The sequence below is a fragment of the Eleutherodactylus coqui genome, chromosome 9 (assembly GCF_035609145.1).
Source record: "Eleutherodactylus coqui strain aEleCoq1 chromosome 9, aEleCoq1.hap1, whole genome shotgun sequence".
Lineage (NCBI taxonomy): Eukaryota > Metazoa > Chordata > Amphibia > Anura > Eleutherodactylidae > Eleutherodactylus > Eleutherodactylus coqui.
Genome location: NC_089845.1, coordinates 156,557,659 through 156,574,457, shown reverse-complemented (window position 1 = coordinate 156,574,457; position 16,799 = coordinate 156,557,659). Strand labels below are relative to the sequence as shown.

The 16,799-nt window shown below is 45.5% G+C and overlaps 1 protein-coding gene across 2 annotated transcripts in view; it reads left to right on the top strand.

The window, feature by feature from the left end:
• The first annotated feature begins 2,123 nt into the window (after positions 1 to 2,123).
• Positions 2,124 to 16,799, top strand: part of OPLAH (5-oxoprolinase, ATP-hydrolysing) — a 48,238-nt gene continuing 33,562 nt past the window's right edge. The window contains exons 1-8 of one of the 2 annotated variants that reach the window (XM_066578721.1): positions 2,124 to 2,142; positions 2,316 to 2,409; positions 13,246 to 13,427; positions 13,510 to 13,701; positions 13,836 to 13,950; positions 14,365 to 14,488; positions 14,583 to 14,778; positions 14,872 to 15,037. In XM_066578721.1, coding sequence (XP_066434818.1) covers positions 13,260 to 13,427; positions 13,510 to 13,701; positions 13,836 to 13,950; positions 14,365 to 14,488; positions 14,583 to 14,778; positions 14,872 to 15,037 — 961 coding nt within the window. In that variant the 5' untranslated portion in view covers positions 2,124 to 2,142; positions 2,316 to 2,409; positions 13,246 to 13,259. The other variant, XM_066578722.1, reaches the window with a different exon arrangement.

The following is a 16,799-nucleotide window of genomic DNA, read 5'->3' as shown; positions in this document are numbered from 1 at the left end:
GAGTCACCTGACACTTTACAGAAGTTTCTAGAACTTGTTTATAAGTTCATTAGTGCCGCAAGCAAAACTACATCCTGTACAACACAAAGGAAAGAGCGGAATGTAAAGAAAGAAGATCTGGTCACCGGACCACAAGACACGCTGCTTCTTTACAAAAATCGATATTATATCGCCTTAACTATCGATGTTACCGATATACCGGACAGAACAATATCCATGAAAAGTATCGCCAGAGCATTAGCCATAGATCGATATTACGATATATTGGTTTTCGATGTCCCAGCCTTACTATTAAGACCTAATGAGGTCCAGCTGCCTTCTCTTCCTGCGTTCTGCGCAGTGGCATACCCTTCCTCTTGCGTAATTTGGCCCTTCCATAGACTTCTATGGCAGTTTCACCGCACAAAACGTAGGAAAACAGAGCCGGCCCTACTTTTTTTGCACATGCAAAATCTGTGCGCGCAAAAAGCGTTTATGAAAATGAACCCATTGAAATCAATAGTCTGTATTTTGCGTGCGCAGATCGGCCCGTCTGAAAGAGGCCCAAGCTGCAGGATTCACACTGTAAAGCAGTGGCAGAATAGAGGCGTTTTATTTTTTTACTCCCTGTCCTCCAAAAATGGTACCAGTGAAAAGTGCAGAAGACAAGTCGTCTTACGGCCGGGTCAATGGGAAAATAAAGAAGTCATGGCTTTTGATAAGTGGAGATAAATATCCCCAGAAATCATCATGTTCTTAAGCCCAAAATAGGCCGTGTCACTAAGGGGTTAAAGTCAATGGGCTCATGGAAAAAACAGAATGCGGTGGTGATTTTTACACTGATGACAATCTCATCTGCCTGTGCGAACAAGACCCGATGAGGACGGCTGCATCTGCTGAGGATCACACCGCAGGTCGGCTTACATGCAGAAATATTCTGCAGCATTTCGTCCCACGTGGACAGACTGTTGGGGACGCGGGACGCAGCCAAAACCATTTTTTTGCGCTGCTTGGCTTGTCTATCTTCCCCTCCCTCTCATTATTTTCGCGCCTCTCTGTCCAGGCACAGAAATAAAACCATACAAGAACGGAGAGGAAAAATGGCTGAAAGCGGATCGTTCACTCTCCCATTAACCACAATGCAAAATAACCGGATCCGTTTTTTGAGCTGTCCGCGCGTGTTCCAGATTTTTTAAAAACGACACGGAGATGGGAAATGGAGAGACGGATTGAAATGGAAGCTCTTCAGTCTCAAGGCATTTCTTTCTGTTTTGCTTCTCCCGGGACAAAACGGCTGGACGGAAATGTGCAAATAGCCCTCATATAGCACACACATTGTGGGAGAAAACATCCAGCGCCAATAAAGGCTCGCTCACACTAATGTATCTTCACCGTGTATTACATGGTGAATGAAGTCAATGAGTACACTGGTTTTCATTGATCCGTTCATACCTGTGTGTATTCATGGAATACACGCGCAAAAAACAACTCGGCAGGTTTGATGTTACCGCATATTATGTGCGATAGAGACATATTGTTCTCTACGGGTGTGTAATAAACGCTGTACATCCAATATGTTAGACAGTGCAAAATAAAAATTAACATATCACAGGACAGCGCAGCATCCATGACATACGCTGCCATTCACAGCAGTACAATGTGTGCTTTGCGCATACGGCTGCGGGAATGAGCCCTAAGAAGGGCGATATCAGGGCGTGAATCACTATTATTATACAGGGTTTGGGCCCTGTAGCATCTACCCAAAAGGCAATACAAACTGGATGTTTGTACCATTGGTTCTGACCTCCAGGCACTTCACAGCAATCCATCAAATATGTCTTTGTTTACAAACATTAGAAGTTCCCACTTTTCAAGCTTCATTATTAAAAATAAGTCAGCTTAAACTTTTCCCTTCCTGCTACTATGTGAAAGATCCGAGCTCATTATATCCTGCTGGCAGGAGGCTGCACCATATATATCTCACTGCCTGGTCTGCAGGGAGGGATTGTATCCTCTCCCACCAATCACAGGCGGCTGCTCTCCACCCCTCTGTTTTTCATTGGCCGATTAGGAGGCGTGTGAATAATGCTACAGGCAGGAATGATGTTAACCCCTCAGGTGGTGGAAGCAGCTACAAGACATTCCATCCAGGAGACAGAAGAGGTGAGGGATCTGCAGGGCTGTGTATATCCATAGACACGTGTGTGCACTGTGGGGATTTCCATCTGGATCTATAGATCCGCAGTTTCATCTTGGACAAGTAGATTCCTGGCTTGCAGGGGGCGTCTGTCCCCCAGGTCAGCTCTCCTCCTCACTGCTGTGTATTATTACTGCAGGGATTCTTGGATTATCCACAGTTGATTTGGCCGGCAGCAAGAAGAATTTTAGCAGCCGGCCTTGGAGAAGCGGCGCCCAGTCCTGGAGCAGCAGGTAGGGGAGTTGGAAGTTATGCAGATGTAGAGTCAGATAGAGGTAAGAGATTGATCGACCTTCACCATATGCTCCCATAAACCGCATCTGACAAATGATCATGTGACGGCCAAAACTTCTTGTTTTTATTGGTCACTTGGATGTAATTTTTTTTTTCTCTAGAGTTGAGCTACATGTGCAATTATGCAGCAGTTTCTTATTAGTTCTTGCAAAAAAGGACTTTTCCCTAAATTTTACACAAAAATATCTAACGCAAAAAAGTATCAAAAATTGCTCAAAGGCAAAACGTTGTTTCCCCTCTATCCTGTGAAGGAGCTGCATTTCCGTCCCAGTGGAGGATAATCTAAGGCCCTCCAACCAATCAATGAATGAGAATTTGTTCGCTTCTCGTTTGTTCAGTTTATGCAAGCAGAACACCAAACGACAGATGGTCCTGTGTGAACAGGCAGTATCGTCTATGAACAACTGCCGTTTCATTGTAAACAGAGGCGGGCAGGCTTTAATGATGACTGACCCGCCCTGACGCCATTTACTGCACAAAGATCATTCTTGTGTAAAAGCACCGGACTGATCCTTGCTGGGACAACCTGTCGGGCATCTGCACCCAACTAGTCGTCCCGTGAAAAACGGCCCTAAGAATTCGTCTTTCATCCACCAGTATCGAAATCCAAACAAACGCCAAAACCTACAATTCACAGATTCACAAAACTGTGAATCTTTAGGCCGACCTCACACCCAGCGTCGATGCTGCGGAAATTTTACAGCATTTACAGTACGAGCCTCATGGAGGAGGTTTCTAAAATCTGCTGCACACAAAGCAGAAAGTTTCTGCAATTAATTCCATCGTTTTTTTTAAGCGTTGCGGATTCTAAATCCACGCCGCGCCTATTTATACAGCAGGTTTAACCATTGAAATATAGAGGTTAAAATCCGCAGCAGCAGATCTACAACAAAAGCCGCGGCCTAATCTGTGCCATTGAGGTGTGGATTTGTTAACTGTGGATTTCCAGCATATTTACTGCAGAAATCCTGCAGTGATTATGCTACTTATGAAGGTATCCTACGGGTGCACCGCTTACTGCAACGTATGTGTGAGGGAGGCCTAAAGGCTAGAATCATAGAATGGTAGAGTTGGAAGGGACCTCCAGGGTCATCGGGGCCAACCCCCCGCTCAGTGCAGGATCACTAAATCATCCCAGACTGGTATATGTCGAGCATTTGTTTGAACACTTCCATTGAAAGAGAACTTACCACCTCCCGTGGTAACCTGTTCCACTCATTGATCCCCCTCGCTGTCTAATATCTAATCTGTGTCTCCTCTTTCAGTTTCATCCCATTGCTTCTAGTCTTTCCTTGTACAGATGAGAATTGGGCTGATCCCTCTGCACTGTGACAGCCCTTCAGATATTTGTAGACCGCTATTAAGTCTCCTCTCAGCCTTCTCTTCTGCAAGCTAAACATTCCCAGATACTTTAACCATTCCTCATAGGACATAGTTTGCAGACCGCTCACCATGTTGGTAACTGTTCTCTGATCTTGTTCCAGTTTGCATCTGTCTTTTTTAAATTGGGGTGCCCAGAACTGGACACAGTATTCCAGATGAGGTCTGACTAAGGAAGAGTAGAGGGGGATGTCCTCACGTGATCTAGACTCTATGCTCCCTTAATACATCCCAGAATTGTGTTTGCCTTTTTGGCTGCTGCATCACATTGTTGACTCATGTTCAGTCTATGATCTATTAGTATACCCAAGTCTTTTTTAGATGTGCTGCTGCTTAGCTCAATTCCTCCCATTCTGTATGTGCCTTATTCATTTTTTTTTTTGCCCAGATGTAGGAGTTTGCATTTCTCCTTGTTAAATACCATTCTGTTAGTCGCTTCCCAATGTTCAAATTCCTCTCGATCTTTTTGAATACTCTTCCTGTCTTCCCTAGTGTTAGCTATCCCTCCTAGCTTTGTGTCATCAGCAAACTTGATCAGTTTCCCAACACTGGTCCTAGGACAGAGCCTTGTGGTCCCCACTTGATACATTCTTCCACTTGGATGTGCAGCCATTTATGACCACTCTTTGAGTATGATCACTCAGCCAGTTGTGATTCCACCTAAGGGCGCCCACCCACTGGCGTTTGCGTTTTCCGCGGGAAAAAAACGCAGCGTTTTCGCCGCGTTTCCCGCGATTTTTCCGCGCGTTTTTCGCGGCTTTTCCGTTAATTTCCATTGACATTCATGGGTGCCTTAGGAGAAAAATAAGGACACATATGCAACTGACAGTTCCTATGTTAAAAACGCAAACGCAACACAAAAAAAACGCCAGTGGACAGGAACACATGTTATCTCTATGCCTGTGCAGGAAAAACGCAAAACGCAGGTAAAAAAAACGCCAGTGGGTGGGCGCCCTAACAGTTGCCTTGTCAATCCCATATTTGGTCTTTTTTTCAATAAGTATAGTATGAGATACTTTGTCAAATGCTTTACTAAAGTCAAAATATACTATATCCTCCGCATTTCCCTGATCAACCCAGTTGGTGATTCTGTCATAAAAGGAAATTAGATTAGTCTGGCATGACTTGTTTGTCACTATCCTATGCTGGCTGTGGTTAATTACTCCATTTTTATCCAAGTACCTGCATACATGCTGTTTAATAATTTGTTCAAATATCTTTCCAGGTACAGAAGTCAGGCTCACAGGCCTGACTCCTCCTCTCCTGAATCCACCTTCTTCCCTTTTTTGAAGATGGGGACAACATTCGCCCTTTTCCAATCTTTTGGGATTTCTCCTGTTCTCCTTCTCTTCTCCTGAGGGAAAGCAGATACAAAATAGGAATTTAAAAGTTTGGACTTCTCAACATCATTCTTAACCAATTCACCATGCTTATCTTGTAAGCATCCAATAGCATCTTTGACTTTTCTTTTGCTTTTTACAAACCCCCCAAATCCTTTTTTATTGCTTTTGGCCTCTGTTGCAAGCCTTAATTCATTATCAGCTTTAGCCTTTCTGACACTTGCCCTACAGTTTCTGCAGACCGCATTATATTCTTCTTTAGATATCCCCCCCACTTTCCATTTGATAAACATATTTTTCTTATTTTTAACATGTGTACAAGTTCTGTGTTCATCCATCCTGGTCTCTTTAAATGCTTCCCATTCTTCCTTCTTTTGGGGATTGTTAACGATTGTGCTTTGAGAATCTTATTTCACAATATTTCCCAACCTTCTTGGACATTTATGTCCTTAATAGAGATAAGCGAGTATACTCGTTTCGAGTAATTACTCGATCGAGCACCGCGATTTTCGAGTACTTCCTTACTCGGGTGAAAAGATTCGGGGGGCGAGGGGAGGCGTGGCGGAGTGGGGGGTAGCAGCGGGGAACAGGGGGGAGTCCTCTCTCTCTCTCCCTCTCCTCCCGGCTGCAATCCCCCACTAACCCACAGCGCCCCCCGAATCTTTTCACCCGAGTACGGAAGTACTCGAAAATCGCGGCGCTCGGGCGAAAAAGGGGCGTGGCCGAGTAGGCTCGCTCATCTCTAGTCCTTAAGAACATTCAGCCATTGGATTCTTCCTTCCCTCTTTCTGAGTTCATTGAAATCTGCCTTTCTGAAATCCAACCTTGAGGTCTGAGTTTTCTCAGGTCTTCCTCCCCTTTTTATCCAGAATTCAAGGCTAGCATGATCAATGCCTCCTAAGGTCCCAGCCACCCTTACTCCCTCAACCATTTCCTCCCTGTTGGTACGAATTAGGTCCAAGATAGCAGATCCCCTTGTTTTCTCTTCGACCTTTTGAAAGATAAAGTTGTCAGCTCCTGCACACGAGCGTTGGCACAAATGTGGTCACTGCTGCCCGGTCAATGGGTTTATTTTACGCGCACAAGGCCTCTTTTACACGGGCGATGCGATATTGCCAAGAGAAAATTGCAGCAATATTGCTTCGGTGGTCTGTGCGATATTGCTGCGTTTTCTCACTGTGTCGTTACAAAGTCGCGCAACGATTTTTAGGAGGGGGTTTGAAATATTAACCCTACCCCGAAAATAAACACTAGCTACATAAACAAAAATAGAATACATGACCTTTCAGGTGCTGCTATCTGCCAGCTTATCTTCCCCTGAAGCTCCGGCAGACTTGCTTGAAGTCTTCTGTAATTGTTTCCTGGATTGGAGGTTCAAATTCCCTGCTGCAGAGAAGACGTGGCGGAGTGAACAGCGGCTGTTAGGCCTCATGTCCACGGGGAAAATCAGGCCCGCTACGGATTCGACATGGAGAATCTGCAGCGGGTCCCTCCTGCCCTGCGGACATGGGCGCTGAAAATAGGAATTTAAAAGAATTTACCCATCCGGAGCAGACCGGGAAGGTCTTCTCTTCCTCACGGCCGGATCTTCTTTTTCGGCCGGCGGATGAACTCGTCACGCCGGCGTCACGTCGCCGTCACGTCGCCGACGGGCCGCGCGCATGCATCGGGCACATCCGCCGAGCCGAAGCAAGAAAGATCCGGCCGTGAGGAAGAGAAGACCTTCCCGATCTGCTCCGGATGGGTAAATTCTTTTAAATTCCTATTTTAGGTCTCCCGCGGATCCGGACGGCCTCCATAGGCTTCAATAGAAGCCCACGGGAGCCGTCCCCGCGGGAGACCCGCACGAAAATGGAGCATGGTCCAGATTTTTTCATGCTCCATTTTTTAAAATCACTTTTATTGACCATCCGTGGGTATTTATCTACCCGCGGGTGGTCAATGCATCCCTATGGGATGCGGATCCACGCGCGGGAGAAGAGTTAAAATCCGCAGCGCGGACATGAGCCCTTGGACATGAGCCCTTAGGTGGTGTGTTGGTTTTTGTTTGTTTGTTTTTTGGGGGAGGAGGGGTTATGCAGCTAGGGCTTATTTTAGGGGAAGCAGTAGGACTTCCTATTGTAAAAGTTGCATCACACCGCATGCACTATTTTCAGACAAAACTCACCTGTTCCAATCAGTGGAGACAGGAAAAAAAACAGACAGCAGGCAGGTGCAGTCGACCAGGGCACAGACCTCCAGGTTGTAGGGGAGGGGGGCAGCAGTCAGATGTAGGTGATTTTACGCTCCTTAGGTCCACTTGGCCAACTGACCTTCTGCCTCTATGTGGTGCCATCTTGTGGTTCTACATGAATCATCCGCTTCCTGTGTCTCTCTCCTCGATTGAAGTTCTGATGCGCCCATCAGTGCCCACATAACACAATCACTTAACTTTGGTACTGTATTTAAATACAGAACCAGAACCAAGCTCAGTACATATGTGTTGAGCCGGGTTCTGCATTTATGCACTGAGCTTGGTCTTGGTGTCGATATGCTGCTGTCTTGTTCTAAAGAACGAAAGTGAACAATAATCGTTCATTTGAAACGCGAACGAACGTCTGAATGACCAACGAGGATCATTCGCTTCTCATTCGCCGTTCGCTTTCAGCTGGCATGAAAATCATTGTTGGCTTCTCGTTGCATTTTAAACTCGGTTCACATAGGAATGTGAGACACTGATCTAAAAGTCCACGATTCTCAGTGAAGATCTGTCTGTCTAAACAGGCTGCACAAGTGTGAACAAGGTGGTGATGACGTCACTAGCTTGTTCGTTCGAGGAAAGGAGAATCATGTAGTGTAAAAGGGCATAAGGGGGCACTGCTGCTGGCTGTCTTACTGATACAATGCGTCTGATTGCAGCCTTTGAGTCCCAGTCTGACTACGTCCTGTGTCTGGCGGTGATTGGCGTCTGTGGCTGATAGTGGTTATCTCATACAAACAGCTGGCAGCTTCTACTTGACACCTCGGAGGGCAGGAGATTGCAGGTCGCTGAACTTCACATCATACATCACTGCTGCCAAGAATGATATTGATGGTAGATAAACACATTCATGACACTGATAACCGGAAGAGAGGATGATAATGAAGGGGCCGGTAGGAGTCCTAGAGTATGGTGGGGGTAGCAGTGGATGAGCTGTCCTGGGCGTTAAGCTAGGGGGCGCCAACAGGCTGCTCTGGGCTTTTTCCAGGTTGCTGAAGAGTGAGGACAGAAACTTTTGTTTGCATCCTAATTACTCCTCTGCTTGTGTATAATGGGCACAACCCAACACTGCAGGGATGATTTGTACCTTTTTAAAGGGGCACTAATTTTTCAGCCCACTACAGTTCATTTACTAGCTTGTGTTGGTCTCATCATTTCTGTAATATACTTCCATTAAAAATGTTGTGGCTCTCTCACTGTAAATCACATTTGAAGTGGCTGCCACTAGGGGTCTCCCTTCCAGCTTCTCTGCAATGCTCTCTCTGTCGATGTTACTACAGAAGCTCTGTACCGAAAGATACAGGGACATTTCCATAGCAACAAAGGGAGGGGCTATCTCCACGGGCGGATCCCATGCGCTGAAACTGCAGGCTAACAGATCTGCAGACACTGTGATAACAATCTCCACAGTATGTCTGTTCTGCTGTTCCATTATGTGTGTGCCTGTGTGTGCACATATATTATGGTGGGTTTACTAACCATTTGGCCAGAATACCTGAATCGTTCTGAGAGCAGAGGGGCAGGCATTCAGATACTGCCTCCCTGCTGATTAGACCAGAGGCAGTGCAATGCAGCATGGGACGTAAAGGTAAGAAAGTCATGACAGTGAAGTACTGGCAGAAAGCTTTCTACTTTGCTCCACCCTGATAGTGGATTACAAGCAGAACAAAAAAATGCAGAAGACCACCTGAAAATCAGAACTTATGGACATGAAACTGGGTGCAAAGAGCAGTAAATTAGGAGAACCTGGTGTATCAAGAAATGTCTTCTTTTATCAGGAAAATTGGCTCACCCAGCTTGACTCGCCTCAGGTTGTTTCCTCCAGCATGTAGCACTAGAATGACTAGAATAACATTGCTGCGATATATTATATCGCTTGCGTGGAGGAGCCTTAGGCTAACTCACACGGGCGAGCATGATCTAGGGCTTTAAATCCTGCCCCCATAACATGCTCGCCGTCCATGTAGAATCTCCATGGATACGAGGCGTTTTCATGACAAAACGGCATCGCATCACTTCGGGGATGCAGTGAACCTCCAGCGCGGCTGTCATTGGGAGACCTCGCTCCTGTGCACTTTGCACATGGTACGATGCTATCACCGGCCCCATCAATGAGTGATACGAGAGCATGCAGGAAGATGGAACATGCCGCAATGCATTTCCCGTATAGCATTGCCGAAAAACATCGCTCATGTGTATGACCCTATCCAAAGAGGTTCATATTTGTGTGTCTCGTAACGCACACATCTCCAGCGTTTTTTTGTTTGTCACCCATGTGAAGGCAGTAAGGACTGTGTGGGAATAGCTTGGAGAAAGATTAGCAAGACATAGACTGGCCTTTTAAGTATGGGGGACGGATACATGCGTCGTAAAGGCGGCGGCTACAGACTGGGAAGAACGCGGCGTCTACCATATGAAGGAGACAATTGTAGATGCAACCAACCACGATAACAGGAGCAGGTGAGCCAAGATGGCGACTACAACGGTGTACCGTAACAGATATGTCCTGGGCAGGGGGAGAGTTAAAGGGGTTTTCCAAAATGTGACAAAAAATTAAAAAGGGGGCATATAACAATGTAATATGTAGATACAAGGTATGATCACATTTCAAAAGTCTCACCTGGTCCTAGAAATACCTGCAGTGGTCGTTCATGTGACCACTTAGTTAGTCTGTATGGACACGGCACACAGCCGCTGCAGTTGCTTTTATCCAAACGAGGATTATTTGGGGCCATTTAAGAGTTGAGTATAATTTTGTTTGTTTTTTTATCTTTATTTTACACCATTGCATCCCCCTCTGTGATCCCACCCCTTCAGCCAATGTTCACACGGGACGCATCTGCTGCAAAGTCTCCGCAGGAGTTTTAATAAACCATCCTGAAATCCGCAAGACACAAAGTTGCTGATTTCATGGCATTTCTCGGTAATGTTGCATTTTTTCGGGGCCGATTTTTGTGGGATTTTTTTGATTTCCATCCGTCTACTTTACTCAACTGCATCATTGGAGGAACAATGTGAATTTACATGCGGATTCACACTATAATCCACAATGCAGCCAACCCTCGCGGAAACACTTGGGGATTTGGCTTTTTATATTTCCTCTATGTTCATTTCTGCTGTGGAAACGTGCGGAGAAAGACGCTTCTACGCTGCTTCTCCATAAGATTAAGATTAAAATCCGTTCCACAAGCAAGATTGCGCAGCAGATATTTTCCGCTTTGTGTAGATGATGAAAAACTTCTAGAATGTATTCCTTTACCTTGAAGTTCAAATCGCCACAGATTGTTCACAGGAGATTCGGCAGCGCTCCGCCCCGTGTGAACATGGCCTTAATAATGACATTGCCGTGTATCCATACAGCGTGACCTTCACGGATAAGCTTCACACGGCTTTGGACCTCCTCGGGTTTGTTGTCTTGGTTTGGACTTTATATTTCTGTCTTCATTGAACCATTAAATCTTCTCTTCATTTCTTTCAAGTCCAAGAGCTGAAATAAATGGATTACCGATTAAGAAGATTCCTGCCGCGTCAGTTTTTTTCGGATTTAGATGTAGACTTTGCCTTGGGGTGCCAGTACACCGCAGCGTCTCGCCAAGTGCGGTTGATACCTGGACTAGTAGTAATGTTTGAATTGTTGAGTCGACTTGCCGGACACAATCAGTGTGGCTTTGCCTGTATCTTGCAGCGGAGAAACGCTACATGTAATAGCAGCCCCATCATAACTTCCCCATAATCCAATAGACATCCACTCTGCTGTTCTATGGGATATCCCTCACTACTTTACTCTCACCATGTCCTTAGTTTCCCTGCTGTCCCTCTGTAAGAGCCATGACTGCTGGGGTTGTCTTGGACTAATCAGATCTTCTACACTGATTGGACCCTTTTTTAGAGCTCCAGCGCTCTCACAGTTGGCGCTCTCCTGTATGGAAATTATCCCCGCGACTTCCAACGAGGCCCGGTCATCAGTACTAGACTAGCCGCAGCCAGGATTTCACTGCTGACCATGTGGGGTTTTCTTGTGTATCAGTATACCGAGATTGGCGCAATCGATAAAAATCATCCCTGGACACATTAGTTGGACTTTCTGAGAGAGTCCTAAAAGAGGGAGACTCATTCTGGGATAAGGAGTCCAATAGGTGGGACTAAGTATGCTAACCTAAGAATGGCTGTCAATTATTGAGTGACTGTCCACTAGACTCATAACTCAGCCACCAATGTACAAGAGGATCCAGGTACTGAGCATGTAGGACCACCCGGTGGACACTTAAGATGGACATTAACCCCTTCCCACTCCATGACGTATAGGTACGTCATGGAGCGGCGGGGTATGTATGCAGAGAGGTTGCGGAACGACCTCTCTGCATACAGCGCGAGCGTCAGCTGTTTAGTACAGCTGACACCCGCGGGCAATAGCCACTATCGGACAATCGCTGCTATTAACCATTTAAATGCCGCTGTCAATTCTGGCAGGGACATTTAAATCCCCCGAACGATGTTCAGGGGTCCCGCATGGCCCCCCACGGTGAGATCGGGGGAGCCATGCAGGTGTCATGGCAGCCGGGGGCCTTTAGAAAGGCCCCAGGGCTGACTTAGCAGACTGCCTATCAAGCCATCCCCGTGGGGTGGCTTGATAGGCTGCCTGTCAAAATGCAGTATGATACCATACTGCAGGAGTGATCAAAGCATCGCTGCTTGTAGTCCCCCAGGGGGACTTTAAAGTAAAGTTAAAAAAAAAAACAATAACTTTTTTTTAATTGTAAAAAAAAAAAGTTATAACAGTTTAAATCACCCCCCTTTTGCCATATCTATCATTAAAAAAATCTAAATCATAAAATTAAAATATATATTTGGTATCGCCGCATTCGTAAAAGTCCGATCTATCAAAGTAGCACATTATTTACCCCGCACGGTGAACGTCGTCCAAGAAAAAAAATAACGCCAGAAATGCATTGTTTTTAGTTACCCTGTCTCCCAGAAAAAACGCAATAAAAAGCGATCAAAAAGTCGTACGTATTCCAAATTGGTACTATCCGAAACTACAGGACATCACGCAAAAAAATGAGCCCTTGCTCAACTACGTCGACGAAAAAATAAAAAAGTTATTGCGCGCACAAAATGACCGCAGAAAATAATTGAAAAAAAAAAAAATAGTATAGTAAAAATAAAACCTATATAAGTTTGGTATCGTAGTAATCGCACTAACGCATAGAATAAAGTTATCATGTTGCTTTTGTTGCCGTTTGTGCGCCGTAGAAACAAGATGCACCGAAAGATGGTGAAATGTTGTTTGTTTTTTTTTCATTTTTTCTCCACTTAGAATTTTTTAAAAGTTTTTCAGTACATTATATGGTACTTTAAATAGCACCATTGAAAAATACAACTTGTCCCCCAAAAAACAAGCCCTCATACAGCGACGTCGATGGATAAATAAAGGAGTTAAGATTTTTTTAAAGGGGGGAGGAAAAAACGAAAATCGAAAAAGAAAAAGGGGCCGCGTCATTAAGGAGTTAAGAGAGTCACAAGAACAGCATGGGGTTAGGAGTCCAGTGGGTGGTCCTATGTATGCTGACACAAGAATGGCTGTCAGTCTTTGAGTGACTGTCTACTAGACTTATAATTTAGTCACCCATGTACAAGAAGATGAGTATGTTTTTCTTCCACCCCTGGACACATTATATGTACATCGTGAGAGTCAAAAAGACAGCAGGGGGCGCCATAACCAGTATATAAGAGTAATATCCAGACATAGAAGCATTTTTTTAAATAAATGACAACTCCATTACTGTTGTGGTTAACACATTACACTTTCTCTACAGTTGCCTGACAGATAATGGCCAATCTTCAGAAGTTCCAGTTTGCCATAGATCGTGGCGGTACCTTCACTGATGTTTTTGCAAGATGCCCTGGAGGAAACGTTCGTGTGATGAAATTGTTGTCTGAGGACCCCGCAAACTACAGGGATGCTCCCACTGAGGGCATTCGGCGGATCCTAGAAGAGGTATGAGGTACAAAAGAGCGATTCAGTTCATGGAGATCCATCTTTGGTCATTGCATATTCGGATTCTTTATTTCTCTCTTAGGAGACTGGTTGTTCTTACCCCCGGGACCATCCTCTGGACACAAAACAGATAGAATGGATACGGATGGGGACAACGGTGGCGACCAACGCTCTTCTGGAAAGAAAAGGAGAAAGAATTGCTCTACTCATTACTAAAGGCTTCAGGGATTTGCTGCATATTGGAAACCAGGCCCGGCCCAAAATCTTTGACCTAGTAAGCCTCCATATTATATACACCATGGGCTATAGCTGTAGGGGTGCTGAAGTAGCAATTGAAGCTTGGCCTTGGTGTGTGAGGGGTTACAGAAATTCTACTGCTTAAACTCTATTTCTGCTTTTGTATACTAGGAAATTCGGATGCCGGAGGTTCTGTATGAAGAGGTGATAGAGGTGGAAGAAAGAGTCGTTCTGCACCAGCAGGGCTGTCAGCTTCCTAAAGATCCTTCTCGGAAGACTTTCAAAGGTGAGGGCAAGCCTCAAATCTGCAGAATATAAGTTACAGCGACTGTCTGTTCATTGTGGGTACTTCATAGCGTGAGGTGATACATCTTAGCCCTCTGGCACGCTAGCGTATTTGGGCCCGTGTGCTGTCTGAGTTAATTCACAGTCCGCACATGCACCCATTATAGCCTAAGGGGCTACGCCTACTGCTGAATTTTTTAACGTGGAACAATGGTCATCATGAAAAAACTCATTGCATGTCTTATTCTTGTTCGCATCGTGGTTGAGAATTAGGACATGCAGATGCAAGTCAATGTCCGGGCAGTCCGTGTATTGGACAACATATGGATAGGTGTCTATGTGGTGTTCAAGGCTGTTGGGCGCAAATCGGACGCAAGTAAATCAGAGGCCTTAGTTTGTGTTCTGCTATTCTCAGGCTCCACTGGTGATACTCTAGAAGTCTGGGAGCCAATTGACTTGGAGAAACTGAGGATCCTGCTGCAAGATGTCTTGTCGAGGGGTATCCGCAGTCTGGCGGTGGTCCTCATGCACTCCTATACGTGAGTGGGATATATAGTTATATGCTATAGTGTAATGCTTTTCTGTGATCTCCATGTCAGTTCCCATTCTTTGTTGCTTTATATCACCCCCCAGGTGGTCATCACATGAACATCAGATAGGAGAACTGGCACGTTCATTGGGTTTTACCCATGTATCTCTCTCTTCGGAGGTAATGCCAATGATCCGAATGGTACCAAGGGGGTACACAGCCTGTGCTGATGCCTATCTTACCCCATGTATACAGAGGTATCTGGATGGGTTTCGCAAAGGCTTTCAAAACCAACTCAAGGTGAGACATGGAACACCTTTTTGTTGGACTGTACAATGTTGTTCCTTGGTTGAGGGTGATGTTGGAATCACATGTGGTATCACTTTTTTGCAGGACCTTCAGGTTCTCTTTATGCGCTCAGATGGAGGACTGACTCCAATGCACAGCTTTAGCGGATCTCGTGCCATCCTTTCTGGACCAGCAGGGGGAGTGGTAGGTTACGCCATCACCACCTATCAACCCGAAAATCCTCAGCCTGTTATTGGCTTCGATATGGGAGGTGAGATAGAAGATGAGGGGGTGTTATATGGGGGATCAAAAAAGTTTACCCCTCAACATGATTCTACACTTTACACGTACAGTAATCTACATTTTTCCATGGACCCTGCTTGTTCAGGGTCTGCACTGAACACAGTCTTGTAATTTGCATTCTGCAAAGTCTTTACACTAGTTTCTGTATAGTCATCTAATGTAGGACAATCTAGTCCCCCATGAACTTGCAGGAACTCTGGTCATCTGTTGGAGTTGGTGTATGTTCACAATGTCATTGACTATCTCCAATAATTTGCAGCAGGATAGTGAATACAGCTCTGAAATATAATACAGGATGTAACTAAGGATCAGTACAGGATAAGTAATGTATGTACACAGTGACTCCACCAGCAGAATAGTGAGTGCAGCTCTGGAGTATAATACAGGGTGTAAGTCCGGAACAGTATAGAAATTGGCTGTTACATTAAAACCACTGATAGTTATTCACTTCACCTATCTGGTGACAATGGTACCTGTCATGGGTGGGATATATCAGGCAGTAAGTGACATGTTAGTTCTTTAAGTTGATACATTGGAAGCAGGAAAAATGGACAAGAGGGAGGATCTGATCGACTGTCACAAGGGCCATTTGTTAGCCATTAAAAGGTATTATATCTACAAGATCACTTAGTTTCTCTTACTGAGAACAATCACATCAAAGGCCAAATTGTGATGTCACCATACCTGGGTCAGAGCATCTCCACAGCAGACAGTCTTGTTGGGTGCTACCGGTATTTAGTGGATAGTACAAGGGTTCCCAAACTCTTCAGCCTTGGGAGACCCACAGGGAAAAAATTTTACCGCAGGAGGCCCCTACTAAAAAAGTGGGTGTGGTCAGGGGGCGTGGCTAAGTGTGTACCTTATCACAACATATAATTTTTACCTCCATTATTCCAGTGGTCCTTATAGTGATAGTGTAGTGGCCCAGTACAACAGGGCCCCTCCATAACTGTATGCATGCATTTGTCTTGTCAGTGTCATCTGTTTCGCAAGAATGGTGTGCATTGCTTAGCTGCAGCACGGAATGGGTTAACTGTCTGGTATGGGAGTTGTCTTTCTGGGTTATGTATCTTTTTGTCTGTTACGTGACCATACTATACATATGGGAGAGAGAGTCTGTTAGAATGTTCTGTTCTGGACCTTCAGCGGAGAGGTCTTCAGGGAATCCACACAGGTATCTTCAACCTGTGTGGTGCAGAATGGCAGAGACAGAGAGAATGGCCTACTGACTGTCAGGGACTACTACCCCCAAGAGTTCGGCAGTGTGAACCTGACCGTGAGTGTGGACTGGTAGAGATTAGAAGAGAGTGTGGTACCCTCCACCATCTAGGAATTCCCCGCTGCAGACGAAACGGTGGCGTCACGAGTAACTAAAAGGACTCGGATAATCCCCAAGTGCATTCCTGTTTATTAACCTTCCCTCAGCCCTGGGATGTGTCACCGGTTACTCTCCGGGTGGGAGACTGTGGAGCCACAGTGACGAGGCTCAAACTCTACCCCACTGTCTTTTAGGCCATGGCCCACTTCTCTGATGCTGCAATAGTGCCCCCTGTGATGTCACCCTCTCAGTGACCCTAGTAGTAAATAGTGCACCCCTTAGTGGCTTCTGTAGTAATGGCGTGTCATGATGCCTTTGAAGGACCCTGGCCTCAAGGCCTCCGATACTCCACAGTGCTGCCACAGACAACGACATCATCTTCCGTATGCTCCCATAGTGCCTGGCTGTCTTA